The sequence below is a fragment of the Schistocerca gregaria genome, chromosome 8, assembly GCF_023897955.1.
Source record: "Schistocerca gregaria isolate iqSchGreg1 chromosome 8, iqSchGreg1.2, whole genome shotgun sequence".
Classification (NCBI taxonomy): Eukaryota; Metazoa; Arthropoda; class Insecta; order Orthoptera; family Acrididae; genus Schistocerca; species Schistocerca gregaria.
In genome coordinates, this window is record NC_064927.1 from 73,831,903 (window position 1) to 73,847,944 (window position 16,042).

The 16,042-nt window shown below is 36.7% G+C and overlaps 1 protein-coding gene across 1 annotated transcript in view; it reads right to left on the bottom strand.

Moving 5' to 3' along the window:
• Positions 1–10,779: 10,779 nt before the first annotated feature.
• Positions 10,780–16,042, bottom strand: part of LOC126284151 (anaphase-promoting complex subunit 7) — a 158,991-nt gene continuing 153,728 nt past the window's right edge. Inside the window, exons 10-11 of the mRNA XM_049982871.1 lie at positions 11,373–11,523; positions 10,780–11,247 (exon numbers count right to left, since the gene is read on the bottom strand). Coding sequence (XP_049838828.1) covers positions 11,179–11,247; positions 11,373–11,523 — 220 coding nt within the window. The 3' untranslated portion in view covers positions 10,780–11,178. The remainder of the gene's footprint in view (positions 11,248–11,372; positions 11,524–16,042) is intronic.

The window sequence follows — 16,042 nt, forward strand, 5'->3', positions numbered from 1 at the left end:
TTCTGAGATACTGTGTCCCAGCATTCATCACATAATATAACACCACGAGCAAACCCACTTAAATCTTAATAACCTGTTGTTGTAGCTGCAGTAACCGATCTAATAACCATGCCAGACACTCTTTGTCTTACATAAGTGTTGCTGACCGCAGAATTGTATTCTGCCTGTTTACGAATCTCTGTATTTGAATATACATGCCTATAGCTGTTTCTCTCGCACTTCAGTATATTTTAAAACATTTTTGTACCTCACTCTATTGTCTGTCTTTCTGTCTGTTCGGCACAGCTCCTTTCCTCATGCCATCTGCCATCTTCCCCACTAACTACTATCAATAATTGATAGTCGGTCTCGCTGTGGCTGCTGCAGTGTCTGTCTGTGATTGTATGGGTGAATGTGTGTACTTTTACTACAGAAAGAGCAAGAGGTCAAAAGCCAGTATAAATACTGTTTTCTTTTGTTTGTTTTTATGTGCCACATGTAAGTAAGCTAAAGGTGAATGATTGCCTTTCCTTTATGTTACATATTATTCTATCCAGGAATTTCCATTATTGTTACAAATAAGCTTAAATGACCTAGTGCCATCTGGCATTTTCATTTGCAAGGAGAATTGTACCAAATGACAAATTAGTTTTGAAAAAGGGAAAAGGCGCATGTGTGTGTGTGTGTGTGTGTGTGTGTGTGTGTGTGTGTGTGTGTGTGTGTGTGTGTGTGTGTGCGCGCGCGCGCAAGGGAGGGGGGGAAGTTTGGTGTCTGACAGGGCAGAACTACCCTGATCATTCTGGGTGCTAATGGTTGGAAAAATAGTGGCAGACTAAATTTCCAAAACCAACACTAAGTTTAACAGAAGTACATTAAGTTTGGTCCTCATAGCTAATTGTAGCCCATATTGTGGAACGGTCTGGAATGCTGCTAACATGTCGGCTGTGGCTGTTTGTGATGCACAGTGGTTAATTTTTAAGAGTGAAAGGACATATATCACAGTGCTTAGAAGTGATTAACAAAAATTGGCAGTAACCTTGTGGACTATAGATGTGTAGGAAACTCAGGTATCGAAATCAGTTAGGACCAAGTCTCGGGAGATTTCGTGATTTTTTTAACATATTTTTGTACCAGTCCATTGGTGATCACAGCCATATTGACAATCCCTTCTGTTATCATCGTGAACATTCATCATTTCACAAAGCACGGGAAGTAGTGACAAGAAGGAGAAAGTCTTTATGTGGACCCATGCAGTATTTCAGTGTGCTTACAGTTGCGAGAGTGAGAAAGCAAGGTTATTTCTCGTCTACCTACAGTAGTTAAGCAATGCTTCTTTAAAGCCCATCAAATGTGAAATGAATTTTGTTATACAGTATTTAGTGGCAAAAAATCTCAGTAGCTATTGAAAATTATCACAAAATTTTTTGCTGTATACAGATTAAATGCGATGAGTGAAAGTATTCAGTCTATGGCTCTCGGGTTTGCTCCTTGTTCACATTTTGTGTACTCGTCAACATTTCTTTGAGCAACTGCTCAATATCATAGCTGGGCAGTGCCTGCTTGCCACTTTCTACTTGCCAACTGTAACCAGCAGCTGGAAAACTATCAACAGTAGTTAATTTTTAAGAGTGAAAGGACATATATCACAGTGCGTAGAAGTGATTGTCTGTTTTCCATAGTCAAGAAGAAACTAGTACAGAAAACTGATTGGGGAGGAGGGGATACTAAAAACCATCCCAGACTTGGAACCTAGTCATTTCCATCTTGACACCCGCGTGAAAAAGTGGCCCAGCTCTCAATATTTTGAGTCTGAAGAAATAGAAGATGCTGACACATGCTGGCTGCAATCTGACGAGGAACAATTTTACGCAAATGGAACTTGTCACTGCTTTAAAGGCAATTAAGTTTGAATAGTGACTGTAAAGGTAAGTAATACAAAGGTGTAGTTTTAAGATTTTTCAAACAAATTTGTGTAAATTATTCTAGTATTTTATTTATAGCCTAACAGATGTTACTTTCTAGTTAGCTTCCATGTGCATAAGACCATAGGCAACTTCTAATCTGTAACACACAATTATGTTGTTATACAATGCAGGCTTCCAGTTTATACCCTTGGTGTTTTTATAAGGGGGTGCTCAACAGTAATAGCTCTAAATTTTGTATATGAAAACTCTTAAAGCTTTTTAAATAAAACAAACTTTTTAACCTTCTACATCTTTATTCTTCATGTCAACATATTTATTTGTCAACACAGTCACTATGCCAACAAACACATTTCTCACGATAAGAGACCAGTTTGCTGATATGGTCACTGTAAAATGTTTGAATTTGTTGACAGAGCCACAATCTCACCTCTGCTTGCACCACTTCTTCACTATTGAAGTGAAGTCATCGATGACAGTGTTTAAGTTTTGGAAATAGATGAAAAGCAGTTGAGACCAAGTTGGGACTGTACAGAGGATGATAGATCACAGGGAATACAAGGCATCTGATTGTTGCAGATGATGCATTGATTGTGCATGGTCTGGCATAGTCATGCTGAAGGAGACAGTGCTCTGTATGAGGACGAACTCGTCGAATGGGAAACTCCATTACAGTGTGTTGTTTCTCACTCACCAACATAGTTGAATTATTCATCACCTGGTTGCTCACTTCAATTCGGAGCTCTTTAGCAGCAAAGGACTGCAACTAAAAATCACCAGTGATATTATTATTCTTATTCTTCTTACTACTACTACTATTATATTATTATTTTCCTATTCATTTTCTGAGTCTGAAAGACCAGGCAAACCAAAGCTGCTTTACCATGGAACAAGTAGCCACATAATTCACAGAATACCAATTGAATACTATGGATAAAAATGAAAAATTAAAAATGATGCACAGAAACAAGGTATCTGTAGCAGTATGCCACCTTCAAACAAAATAAATCAGACTGCTTGCATTACCAAGGTATTTTATTGGTGCACAACTTTTCCTACCTTTAACCACACTTGTCTGCTGCACCAAGTTTCATCAAAATCAATCAACCTATGGGCAGTGGGCAAGTTGAAGCATTCTACTATAGTTGTGTTTTTGTTGTCCATTGTTATTAATATATATGCACCATGATCTGACAAGCAACTATTACTAATCTTATTTGTGGATCTTAACATTATAATATTACAAGCAAAGAATGAGACTAGTGCTGCAAACCTGTGTACTTGCCAAATTCATTCAATTAGTGGTCACCACCTTCAAAGTAAAGTCTTGGAGAGTCAACACACATCCACATTTGTTCCTTCAACTGCTCAAAACGTTGCTGCATATTGTTTCCGGAGAGGCTTTGCACAAGTTGCACTGTTTTCTTCCTCTAGTGGAGCCCATACATTGTCTGTGGAGAACTGCTGTTACTGAGACAATAGGTTTTGGTAAAAACTGAGAAAATGCTAGGACACTACTTGTGGTCGAGAAACAAGTATGTTACAAAAAATGAAGTTTTGTGTTTGCAGGATTTGAGGGTTTTGGCTAATTTGCCACATAGCTTTTCTAAATATGGGATAGTACAACAGTTGACTTCAGGTATGACTACTGCGGTTGCAGAGGGGCCATACTCATGGGGTAACATTTTTCTTCTTTTTTTGTGTAAAATATTGTTATTTGATTCAGGGGTGTAGCCATTGTTTCAACCAATACATTTATTAGTGTCTAATTTTGTTGGCTCTTGGTAGAACAACATTATATTAAATGAAAAGCACTAGTTTGCTTTTGTTCTACTGTAGAATGCCTTTCATTTATTATTCTGTTTTGACAATGGTATGGATGTAAGACGCTGTTCTGTAGAATGGAAGGCAGCATGTTTGTGTGATATTGGGTATTGTGAACGCGAGGATACTACAGTGTCTATTTTTGAGATGGATTTTCTGTGAATTCTAAAACTGTGTTTATTGGCAGTGATATCTATGTTGAGCCTCCTCCATGAACCATGGATCTTGCCGTTGGTGGGGAGGCTTGCGTGCCTCAGCGATACAGATGGCCGTACCGTAGGTGCAACCACAACGGAGGTATATCTATTGAGAGGCAAGACAAATGTGTGGTTCCTGAAGAGAGGCAGCAGCCTTTTCAGTAGTTGCAGGGGCAACAGCCTGGATTCTGGTACTGCGAACGGCTGAAAGCAAGGGGAAACTACAGCCATAATTTTTCCCGAGGCCATGCAGCTTTACTGTATGGTTAAATGATGATGGCGTCCTCTTGGGTAAAATATTCCGGAGGTAAAATAGTCCCCCATTCGGATCTCCGGGCAGGGACTACTCAAGAGGATGTCATTATCAGGAGAAAGAAAACTGCTGTTCTACGGATCGGAGCATGGAATGTCAGATCCCGTAATCGGGCAGGTAGGTTAGAAAATTTAAAAAGGGAAATGGATAGGTTAATGTTAGATATAGTGGGAATTAGTGAAGTTTGGTGGCAGGAGGAACAAGACTTTTGGTCAGGTGACTACAGGGTTATAAATACAAAATCAAATAGGAGTAATGCAGGAGTAGGTTTAATAATGAATAAAAAAAATAGGAGTGCGAGTAAGCTACTACAAACAGCACAGTGAATGCATTATTGTGGGCAAGATAGACACGACGCCCACACCTACTACAATATGTACTATTGTTTATATGCCAAATAGCTCTGCAGATGATGAATAAACTGAAGAAATGTATGATGAAATAAAAGAAATTATTCAAATAGTGAAGGGAGACGAAAATTTAATATTCATGGATGACTGGATTTCGGTAGTAGGAAATGGAAGAGAAGGAAACGTAGTAGGTGAATATGGATTGGAGGGAAGAACTGAAAGAGGAAGCCGCATGGTAGAATTTTGCACAGAGCATAACTTAATCATAGCTAACACTTGGTTCAAGAATCATAAAAGAAGGCTGCATACATTTAAAAAGAGGTTTCAGATAGATTACAGAATGGTAAGACAGAGCTTTAGGAACTAGGTTTTAAATTGTAAGACATTTCCAGGGGCTGATGTGGACTGACCACAATCTATAGGTTATGACCTTTAGATTAAATCTGAAGAAACTGCAAAAAGGTGGGAATTTAAGGAGATGGGACCTGGATAAACTGACTAAACCAGAGGTTGTACAGCGTTGCAGGGAGAGCATAGGGAACAATTGACAGGAATGGAGGAAAGAAATACAATACAAGAAGAATGGGTAACTCTGAGGGATGAAGTAGTGAAGGCAGCAGAGGATCAAGAAGGTAAAAAGACAAGGGCTAGTAGAAATCCCTGGGTAACAGAAGAAATATTGAATTTAATTGATGAAAGGAGAAAATATAAAAATGCAGTAAATGAAGCAGGCAAAAATGAATACAAACATCTCAAAAATGAGATCGACAGGAAGAGCAAAATGACTAAGCAGGGATGGCTAGAGGACAAATGTAAGGACGTAGAGGCTTATCTCACAAGGGGTAAGATAGATACTGCCTACAGGAAAATTAAAGAGACCTTTGGAGAGAAGAGAACCACGTGTATGAATATCAAGAGCTCAGATGGCAACCCAGTTCTAAGCAAAGAAGGGAAGGCAGAAAGGTGGAAGGAGTATATAGAAGGTTTATACAAGGGCGATGTACTTGAGGACAATATTATGGAAATGGAAGAGGATGTAGATGAATATGAAATGGGAGATAAGATACAGCGTGAAGAGTTTGACAGAACACTGAAAGACCTGAGTCGAAACAAGGCCCTGAGAGTAGACAACATTCCATTGAAACTACTGATGGCCTTGGGAGAACCAGTCCTGACAAAACTCTTCCATCTGGTGAGCAAGATGTACGAGACAGGCGAAATACTCTCAGACTTCAAGAAGAATATAATAATTCCAATCCCAAAGAAAGTAGGTGTTGACAGATGTGAAAATTACCAAACTATCAGTTTAATAAGTCACAGCTGCAAAATACTAACGCGAATTCTTTACAGACAAATGGAAAAATTGGTAGAAGTCGACCTCGGGGAAGATCAGTTTGGATTCCGTAGAAATGTTGGAACACGTGAGGCAATACTGACCTTACGACTTAAGGCAAACCTATTTCTAGCATTTGTAGACTTAGTGAAAGCTTTTGACAATGTTGACTGGAATACTCTCTTTCAAATTCTGAAGGTGGCAGGGGTTAAATACAGGGAGCGAAAGGCTATTTACAATTTGTACAGAAACCATATGGCAGTTATATGAGTCAAGGGACATGAAAGGGAAGCAGTGGTCGGGAAGGGAGTATGACAGGGTTGTAGCCTCTCCCCGATGTTATTCAGTCTGTATATTGAGCAAGCAGTAAAGGAAACAAAAGAAAAATTCGGAGTAGGTGTTAAAATCCATGGAGAAGAAATAAAAACTTTGAGGTTTGCCAATGACACTGTAATTCTGTCAGAGACAGCAAGCCACTTGGAAGAGCAGTTGAACAGAATGGACAATGTCTTGAAAGGAGGATATAAGATGAACACCAACAAAAGCAAAACGAGGATAATTGAATGTAGTGTAATTAAGTCGGGTGGTGCTGAAGGAATTAGATTAGGAAATAAGACACTTAAAGTAGTAAATGAGTATTGCTATTTGGAGAGCAAAATAACTGATGATATTCGAAGTACAGAGGATATAAAATGAAGACTAGCAATGGCAAGGAAAGCGTTTCTGAAGAAGAGAAATTTGTTAACATCGAGTATAGATTTAAGTGTCAGGAAGTAATTTCCGAAAACATTTGTATGGAGTGTAACCATATGTGGAAGTGAAACATGGACAATAAATAGTTTGGACAAGAAAGGAACAGAAGCTTTTAAAATATGGTGCTACAGAAGAATGCTGAAGATTAGATGGGTAGATCACATAACTAATGAGAACGTATTGAATAGAACTGGGGAGAAGAGGAGTTTGTGGCACAGCTTGACTAGAAGAAGGGACCGGTTGGTAGGACATGTTCTGAGGCATCAGGTGATCACAAATTTGGCATTGTAGGGCAGCGTGGAGGGTAAAAATCATAGAGGGAGACCAAGAGATGGATACACTAAGCCAATTCAGAAGGATGTATGTTGCAGAAAGTACTGGGAGATGAAAAAGCTTGCACAGGATAGAGTAGCATGGAGAGCTGCATCAAACGAGTCTCTGGACTGAAGACAACAACAACAACAACAACAACAACATCTATGTTGAGGTCTAAGAAGTTAATGGATTTTTCACCAACCTCCATGGTGAACTGTATTTTTTTGTGTTGTGAATTTAGATATTCAAGAAATGTGTTCAGTTGTCTTTTGGTTCCAGTCCACAAACATAGTACACCAAAGTACACACACACACACACACACACACACACACACACACTCTACTACTACTACTACTACTACTACTACTACTACTTTGGTTCTCATGGACAAAAGTGATTATATTGAGAAAGTGGAAAAACTCCTCACACCCCATTCCTACCACATACTCACCAAAGATCGCATCAGGACGTTCAACAAAGAAATCCAAAACATAACCGAGATTTGCAAAAGTATATTACCTTATTATGAAGCTAAGTATTTGTTCAATATGAATCCAGCATCTCCTAAACTATGTGGACTCCCTAAACTACACAAGAAAGGCCAACCTTTACAACCCCTTCTATCAACATGCACGACACCAAACTACAAAATTACCAAAGAATTACTTTTCTGTGTCAAATCTAAGTTTTAAATTGTAAATTCAGTGGCCCTCATTAACAAAATTAGAGATGTTCCACATAGTGTGGAACTAGTATCTTTTGAAGTTAGCAGCTTATTTACAAACATACAAGGGAAAGAATGCCTCGATATATTGACAGAACTGCTGTACAGCGCAGGTGTCAACCCTGCACAAGTAGAAGATATAAAATTATCCACCCAGACATATTTACAACACAATTATTTTCATTTTGAATGTACTCTATACAAACAGATAGCTGAATGGCAATTGGGTCTCCCCTCAGCCCTCTTATAGCAAAAATCTTCATGGATCATTTTGAAAAACAGTTCCTTCATAATGAGCCTATCAGTGATAATATTAAATACTGGCACAGATATGTAGATGACGTACTGTGTCTGTGGACTGGAACCAAAAGATAACTGGACACATTCCTTGAACATCTAAACTCACAACATAAAAACATACAGTTCACCATGGAGATTGGTGGGAAATACATTGACTACTTGGACCTCAACATAGATATCATGACAAATACATAGTTTCAAAATTTACAGAAAACCCAACACAAACACCATTTAAGTAATGAATTATACTGATACTTAGAAGTTTTGGCAAAATTGAAATCTGATGAAAAGATAAAAAAAATCCATTTAACCTGTAATAGTGTCTAGTTTAATTATTTATTGTGCTTAACATTGTCCATTGTATAAAGTGTAATTTCAACATTAAGAAACACGTTTGATGCACAACACACTTAGCAAGTGATTGTACATTGCCTATAATGTTTGGTTACTTAAGAACCAGTGTCCCTTACAGACACTAGTCAGTTGTTTCGTGAAGTTGGCCTAATAAGCCCAAAACAAGTTCGAAATAAACAAAAATCAGTAGGACAAATTAGTGTATTTATTAGTCAACCTTAAATAAATTATTACTAATTTTAGTCAAAAGGCCCAATGTAAGAAAAATCTATGAATGTGCTACAGTTTACCTATACTTTGGTTGTGAAGTATACTGTTCTTATGAAGTAAGAGGACTTGAGTAGATCCATCACAAAAGTGGATAGATGTCTTTCAAAAGGGTAAAATTCAGCACAATGCCACATTTGTAGAAGAAAATCCTATAATATGAACTAGGGAGATTGGTAGAGGATCAGTTCCAAAAGGTTATTCAATGAAAATTAGAACATTTTTAAGCAGCCTTAAAATATTTTGTTCTGTATAGTGTATTGAACTATCAATACATCTGAATGAAAAATTGCATTTACTTTTTAATAATGCCTTGCATAGAAAGCTGGTAAGGTACACCTGTCTAATGGAAGCCTTAGTATTTACACTCAACATAAGTGACTTTCTGTGTAAAACGTGTGCCAGACAATAACAAACTTGAAGAGGGTTCGCCACTGTTCTCTGATTCTATACTGTTGAACACTCTACTGTAAGGGCTTTGAAGAGGCTTCATAGCAGCTGATGGATTAAAATATTATGTGCAAAACCATTCTTTCAATAAAGGTAATTGAAATTGTATGTTAACACCAGCATCCACAAAAATGAACTTTTGTATATATGACAACTTTCATAGGATATCTGAAGGGAGCCATCACTAAAAAGGAGGTGTCAGTCTTGAAAGCAGACATGAAAGCTACTTCCACCATTTAAGTAATTAATTATACAGATACTTGGAAGTTTTGGCAATATTTAAATCCGATGAAAGGTTAAAAAAAAAGTAAATAAAAAAAACAGCTGCAAGACACATTTCACATCTAATGTTAATCATATTTCAAGGGACAAAATCTCCTTTCTGCTATTCATTCATTGTGTTGTGAAGACTTGTTCATCTAGAAAAACCTTGAAGGGTGCAGAATCAGTAACATACACATTAATAAAGTGAAGCAGCTCTTAAAAAAACACATTAATAATTCAATGCTAATAAACTGCTACAAAATATTTATATTTCATTGAGTTATGTTCAATATAGTAAAATTAACAGGAAAGCCACAATTTTGTACACAGTTGGTGTATCCACAGTTATCAGAAAACAATACTTGTTTAACATTAGTACAGAATCGTGTTTACAACAAACATTCTGTCTTAAATCAAACAATTTTTTTTATTTTTTTTTTTTTACGTGGGTATTCCAGTAGAGCTGCAATTTATTGTTTCTTATGTTATTTTATTATTCCACTACTGAGTGTGGTTCATTTTCAGTAGTGCATAAAATTAATTGTGAATTATAACATTTTGCTTTCTCATATTTATGATGTAGCTGCTCAACTTCCATGTTATTAATCTGTTTATATATCAGAGATACAATCTGTAATTACACTTCATCATCCTTGACAAAATTCTGTTTTCATTAAATATAAAATTTAGGGTTACCTCTTGTTTTGGATAACTTAATACTCAGAAAAATTTTTCTTAGAGTTTGATTTGTTATTTAAAATGCTACTTGGATTTTTCACCAAATTTGTACAGATCTGTATCTCCTCTAGAACATTAATATAGCTAAGATTTTCCACTCTACGAGAAACTGAATTATTACAGTCCATGTCTACTGTAGGGTGTCATTTTTTTCTAAAATTCATACTAAATATGTAAAGGTTATAGTTTATACGTTCTTTCTATCTTGTATTAATTACTGTCCTCTCTGTCTGATGTAGAACATGTCACATAAAATGAGTAAATTGTAGCTCTGGTGCAACACACACACACACACACACACACAAAGTGCATTTCTTCTAAATCAGTCAACAGCAATATTTGCTTGGTCACTAGATGATTTATACAAGGAATGGCTGGTAAAGTATGTTTTCAATTTCACTTTAAATTGCTCCTAGAATACAGACCACCAACTCTGAACCTAAGACAAGGAAATCATTTTTTTTGCCTTTTATTGTTGTTGTTAAAACCCAATTCATTAAATTCACATGCTGTCACAATCTTTTCACAGAGCTTTAAAATTATGCACTTACCAGAGAGAATTAGGAGGCCAGCGGGATTGTAGGAATCCAGAGTACAACCCTCCTCTCCCCACCACCAACCTCCACATCACAATCATACAGGTATGGGACAAATACAGATAGAATGTTCATACTATACAAAATGAGAAACACATGCATATTCTAAAAATATGTCTTATTAACGATGTTATCATAACAAAAACATGACATATACATGCAAACCAGGAATTAGATTTCATCACAATATAAATATAAAAAGTTTTCTCCTCTATACCTCACACTTAGTTCATACAACATAACAGTCAAACATTATAAAAACACATTTTAATCTCACTAAAAGCAACATTTCTGTCAGCACATGGCGTATGAATGAACATGTGTTTCAGTCACTATTTACTTTTTGATGTAACAAGTCGTTGAGGAAAGAAAAAACATGTTCTAAACAATAATTCGAAGTAGTGCACGAAATCCTCCGCCCCCTCCTCTACATTTCTAAATTTCAGTCTTTTCCACTGATTGTATCTGCACGACTGCTCCAATCAGTGTAATGTATATTCACTGGCTGCTCAAGTCAAGATCCATGTCTGACCACACAGCTTCAGTCTCGCTCTCATCAGGTTCTGCCTGAAATATTAAAGTTACATAGGCTTATATATGCATAAATAATACTTATTCTCATGAAATAATTTTCTCAATAATAATGAATATCTACACAGATCAAAAAATAACAGCAACGCAAAATTTCTTACTTCATTTTCTGAATCAGCAATGCGCTCATAGGTAGTGTCACCCCCTTCATCTTCACCAGCTGCCATCATGTAATAGGAATTGTCAATTTTGCTTGTGTTACTGTCGATCCTGTGAAGTCCTTCCAATGCTCTTCGATTGCCTGGATCTAGGCTGTAAATAAATTAAACTTTCTATCAGCTGCTCATTTCCCTTCACCTTGGAAAAACAAAACACAGAAATATTATTAATGTGAAAGGGGAGGGTGGGGGTGAAGGGGGGGGATTTCTACACTGAATTAACTAGAAAATTGTTATTGTTTAAAGTGAGTCAAAGCAGTGCTCAGAAACACCTCCTTTCAGCTGTCCAGTGTTATTCCTTTGTCTTTTTACAAATTAATAAAACATATCCCACACAATATCTGCAAGTGCAAGGTAGTGGACATATACTTGTGCAAGGAAACCAGTATGACTTTGTAATTAATTTTTTTTCCGTAACTGTATACATCATAGATGGTGATCAAAATATTTACAAAAGTTAAAAAAGAACACCCCACACCACATATTTTAACACACACAAGTTAGACCTTGTCGATAGGGTTTAATCTATTATATAGCATGGCTGCTAGCTGTCTGAACAAAGAGCTCAGCGAGTTTCTTTTGACTGAATCAAAGCCCCGTATGTGAGTCATGCCTGTTGCTCTGACTGGGAGATGAGCGTACACTAATTGTGGCCTGCAGACTGAATTGGAGGGGTAGGAAAGATTACCTGAGCACCTTACAGAAAGTGTAAAGGAGGTCACAAATACACAAAAAAATCTCCATGATTGCTGGACTCAAAGGGGCATATATTTTAGGTTAAGAGTCATGTTACAGTCAGAGGGTATTAAAAGAAATTAGAGTAGTACAAGAACATAGTAAGTGTGAGAATTCCAGAAAAATAAAATTAATTTGTTTCATCAGAACATTAGAAGGCTAAAAACAAGATAGATGAGCTTATTGTCTGCCTAGTACATGTGTAAGATTCTGAAGTAATAAATGTTCTGTGTCCCTCTGAACACAATGTAAATTCAGGGACAGAGAAGTTAAACATTAGGGATTATAGACTACAATCATTTTCGTGTATAAGTAACATGGAAAAAGGAATTTTAACATATGTAAAAATGGGTACCAAGTCAGAAATACTGAAACAAACAGTTTTTGTGTTGATCAGAACCTACAAGCTTCGACTTATTCCATAGTAAATTTGTACAAATATTTGAAAGATGCTTTTCTAAAAAAATATCCGGTAGACCCATTATAAACAAGCACGCCATGGACAACTAATGGAATTAAAATCTCATGCAAGAGGAAGAGGGTAATACATATAAAGGCCAGAGGAATTCAAGATCCGACATTACTTGCAAACTACAAAAAATATTGTAGTGTTTTTAGGAAACTCATTAAAATGTCCAGAAGTATACATGTTCTGATAGAAATAAGTAATGCAGATAATAAGATTAAAACTACATGAGACACTGTCAAATGGGAGACATGATAACCAGACAGTATACAAGATTTCGTAACAAACTATATGACAATGTTGTGACTGATAGTTCACAAGTTGCAAGTTCTTTTAACAACCACTTTCTAACTGTAGCATCAAATATAGGGTTAAATGGTTCAGTTGAAGAAGCAAGACAATACCTTAAAAATATCACTCCACAAACGTTAAGCATCTACAAGTAGCACACAGAAATTAATAGAATAATAATAAAAAAAAAAAAACCTCATGTAGTGCTGTCGGAATATCAAACAGAAATCTGAAAAGTTTTTCAAACTTCATAAGCAATGTCCTTAGTGATATATGGAATGTATCACTCACTGCCACAGGGAATTTTTCTAGACAGATTAAAATATGTAGTTGTTAACCCAATTCATAAGAAAGGTTGCAAGACAGACTTAAACAATAATCATCCAATTTCCTTACTGACATCTTCTGCAAAATATTCAAAACAGTTATGTATCCAAGAGGAGTTGCACACGTAGGTGGAATTAGTTTACTTAGCATATCATAGTTTGGATTTCAGAAGGATTGCCTGACTGAGAATGCTATTTATATTTTCACTCATCAAATAGTACAACCCTCAAAAAATAATATATTATGACTTGGTATTTTTGTGATAAAACTCAAGTTTTATGGAAATGATGGCTTTGCACACTGCTGGTTTGAATCATACTTAAACAGAATGCAAAACGTTGCACTGAATAATTCAGACAATATCAGAAAGGTAGAAAATTTTAGTGACCGGGGAGTAGAAAAAAAACCACCACAAAGGAAGTTCCATAGGGTTCAGATTTGGATTTACACCTTCCCTTTATACCTGCGAATGACCTTCCAAACATTGAACATGCAAAATTGTTACTTTTTGTACATGATACTAGTGTTAATAAATCCCGTTAGAGATAAATACAACAACAAAAATAATCTATTGGATAGACAATCAATTTGCTCACCAAGTGGCGGCAAGGAAAAACACACACACACACACACACACACACACACACACACACACACACACACACACAGAGAGAGAGAGAGAGAGAGAGAGAGGAATTTAACTTTTACAAGCTTTTAGAACCAGTGGCTCCATTTTCTGGCAGAAGAGTTGAAGTGGAAGGAAGAGGGGTGAATGATAGGACTGGAGAGGTTCAGGGAAAGGGGTGTAGTTCAGGAAGATCACACAGAGCCCTGGGTCAGGGGAGACTTAATGAATGGGAGGAGAAGGAAGGAGCGGCAGTCAAGCAAGACAACGTTGGGACAGAAGGAGAGGTGATAGGAGCGAATTCACTGTTTCAATTATTAAAAGTTTGGCCTTTCCTTCTCATCTTGCCTGGTGAGTCTCCCCTGACTCAGGGTTCAGGATGACTTTTCTGAACTATACCACCTTTTCCTAAGCCTCTCCAGTCCTTTTCCATCACCCCTCTCCGTGCCCCTTCAGCTTTTCTGCCAGAAGAAGGAGTCACTGGCTCCAAAAGCTTATAAAATTTAAGTCCTTTTGTGTGTGTGTTCCCTTGCCACCACTTGGTGAGTAGATTTTTATATGTCCATTTACATTCCATTAGAGAGAAAACAATAGAAGAGTTGGTAAACGATACTTTTGAAAGAATTATTAAGTGGTCCTCTCAAAATGGACTCCCCAAATTTTGAAAACAAAATCCACTTTATTCAGTACTCTGTACAGCAAATAGTGCTACCAAGAATTGATGTAGCACATAAGCAGGAGTCAGTAAATAGGGTAGAATGCTCCAAATTTTTTGGGTGTACATACTGCTGAAAACTGGAAAAAGCACATTACTGAGCTTCTCAAACAATTAGCTTGAGCTACTTTTGCTCTTTATATAATTACTAATCTTGGAAACAATTGTACCACCCTCCTAACATATTTTGGTTATTTACACTCAATGATGTCTCACGGAAGTGAGCAGTACAAATAATATGTGGTGTTCGCCAATGGATGTCACGTAGGTACCCCTTCAATGAAATAGGCAATTTAGTTGCACTGATACAATACATGTATTCATGAATGAAATTCATCATAAATAATCCATCACAATTTGATGAGGACAATAATGTCCATACCTACTACACTAGAGGGAAGAATGACCTTTATTACCCAGTGTTAAAGCTGTTATTGGCTCAGAAACGAGTTTAATGTGCAACAGCAAAAATTTTTGATCATTTGCCTAATAACATGAAATGTCTGAGAGGAAGTGAATCAAGTTTTAAACCACCTTTGAAAACTTTTCTTCTGGACAACTTCTCCTATTCCACTGACAAATTGTTACTTAAAAGCTGGTAGCTGGCATGGAGTGGGGGTGGGGGGTTGTAGAAAGAAGTTTAGTTGGATATGAACAGGACTGAAAATAATAATGTCTTCTGTATGTTAACACTAATAATCATGTATACACATTGTGTAAACTGACTTGTGCTACTTCATTTTGTTAATGTAATTGTTCAAATGTCTTATGGAACATGTAACTAACTAACTAACTAATTAATTAATTAGAGTCTTTGCATATGACAACTTACTTGGCCCATGGCCTTCCTAACTACTGGTATGCCTTTTTCAGAAACGATAATTTTGTAGTTTTTGCAATAACTGTCCAAGTTTTATGACTGGGTAGCATGCCTGTATATTCCCATCTTCGTATCAACTGAAAAAGTCTTAATTTTAAGCACACTATTTAAATGAGAAAAGGTCTGTTAGTCCTGTGACAATTCATTCATTCATGTCAATTTGTTCACTTTTGTTATTAAACAAATTCCACAATCTTTATAGTAAGAGTTAATGATTTTTAATGAACATGTGGAGTTTATTTTCTGGAGTTAATTCTTCAATACTCTCTCTGCTGAACACTAAACCTCAGCTTTGAATAGTATGTTGCATTTCCCCCTAGACTTGATAACTGCCTGGATTTGGTATGCGTATGCCACATCCTGGTCAAGCCACTCGCTGAGGATTTGTTAGTGTAATACCACGAAATTATGTGAATACTGATGTCGGTGTTTTATCTGCTGTCCCAACATGTTCCACAGATTTTCTATGTGGTTCACGTCACACAATTTTGCAGGCCAATAGAGATATGATAGGGTGGGGGACTGTTTAGGAAACCTGTCACAAGTCATTACATGTATTTGCAGTTGTGAATAT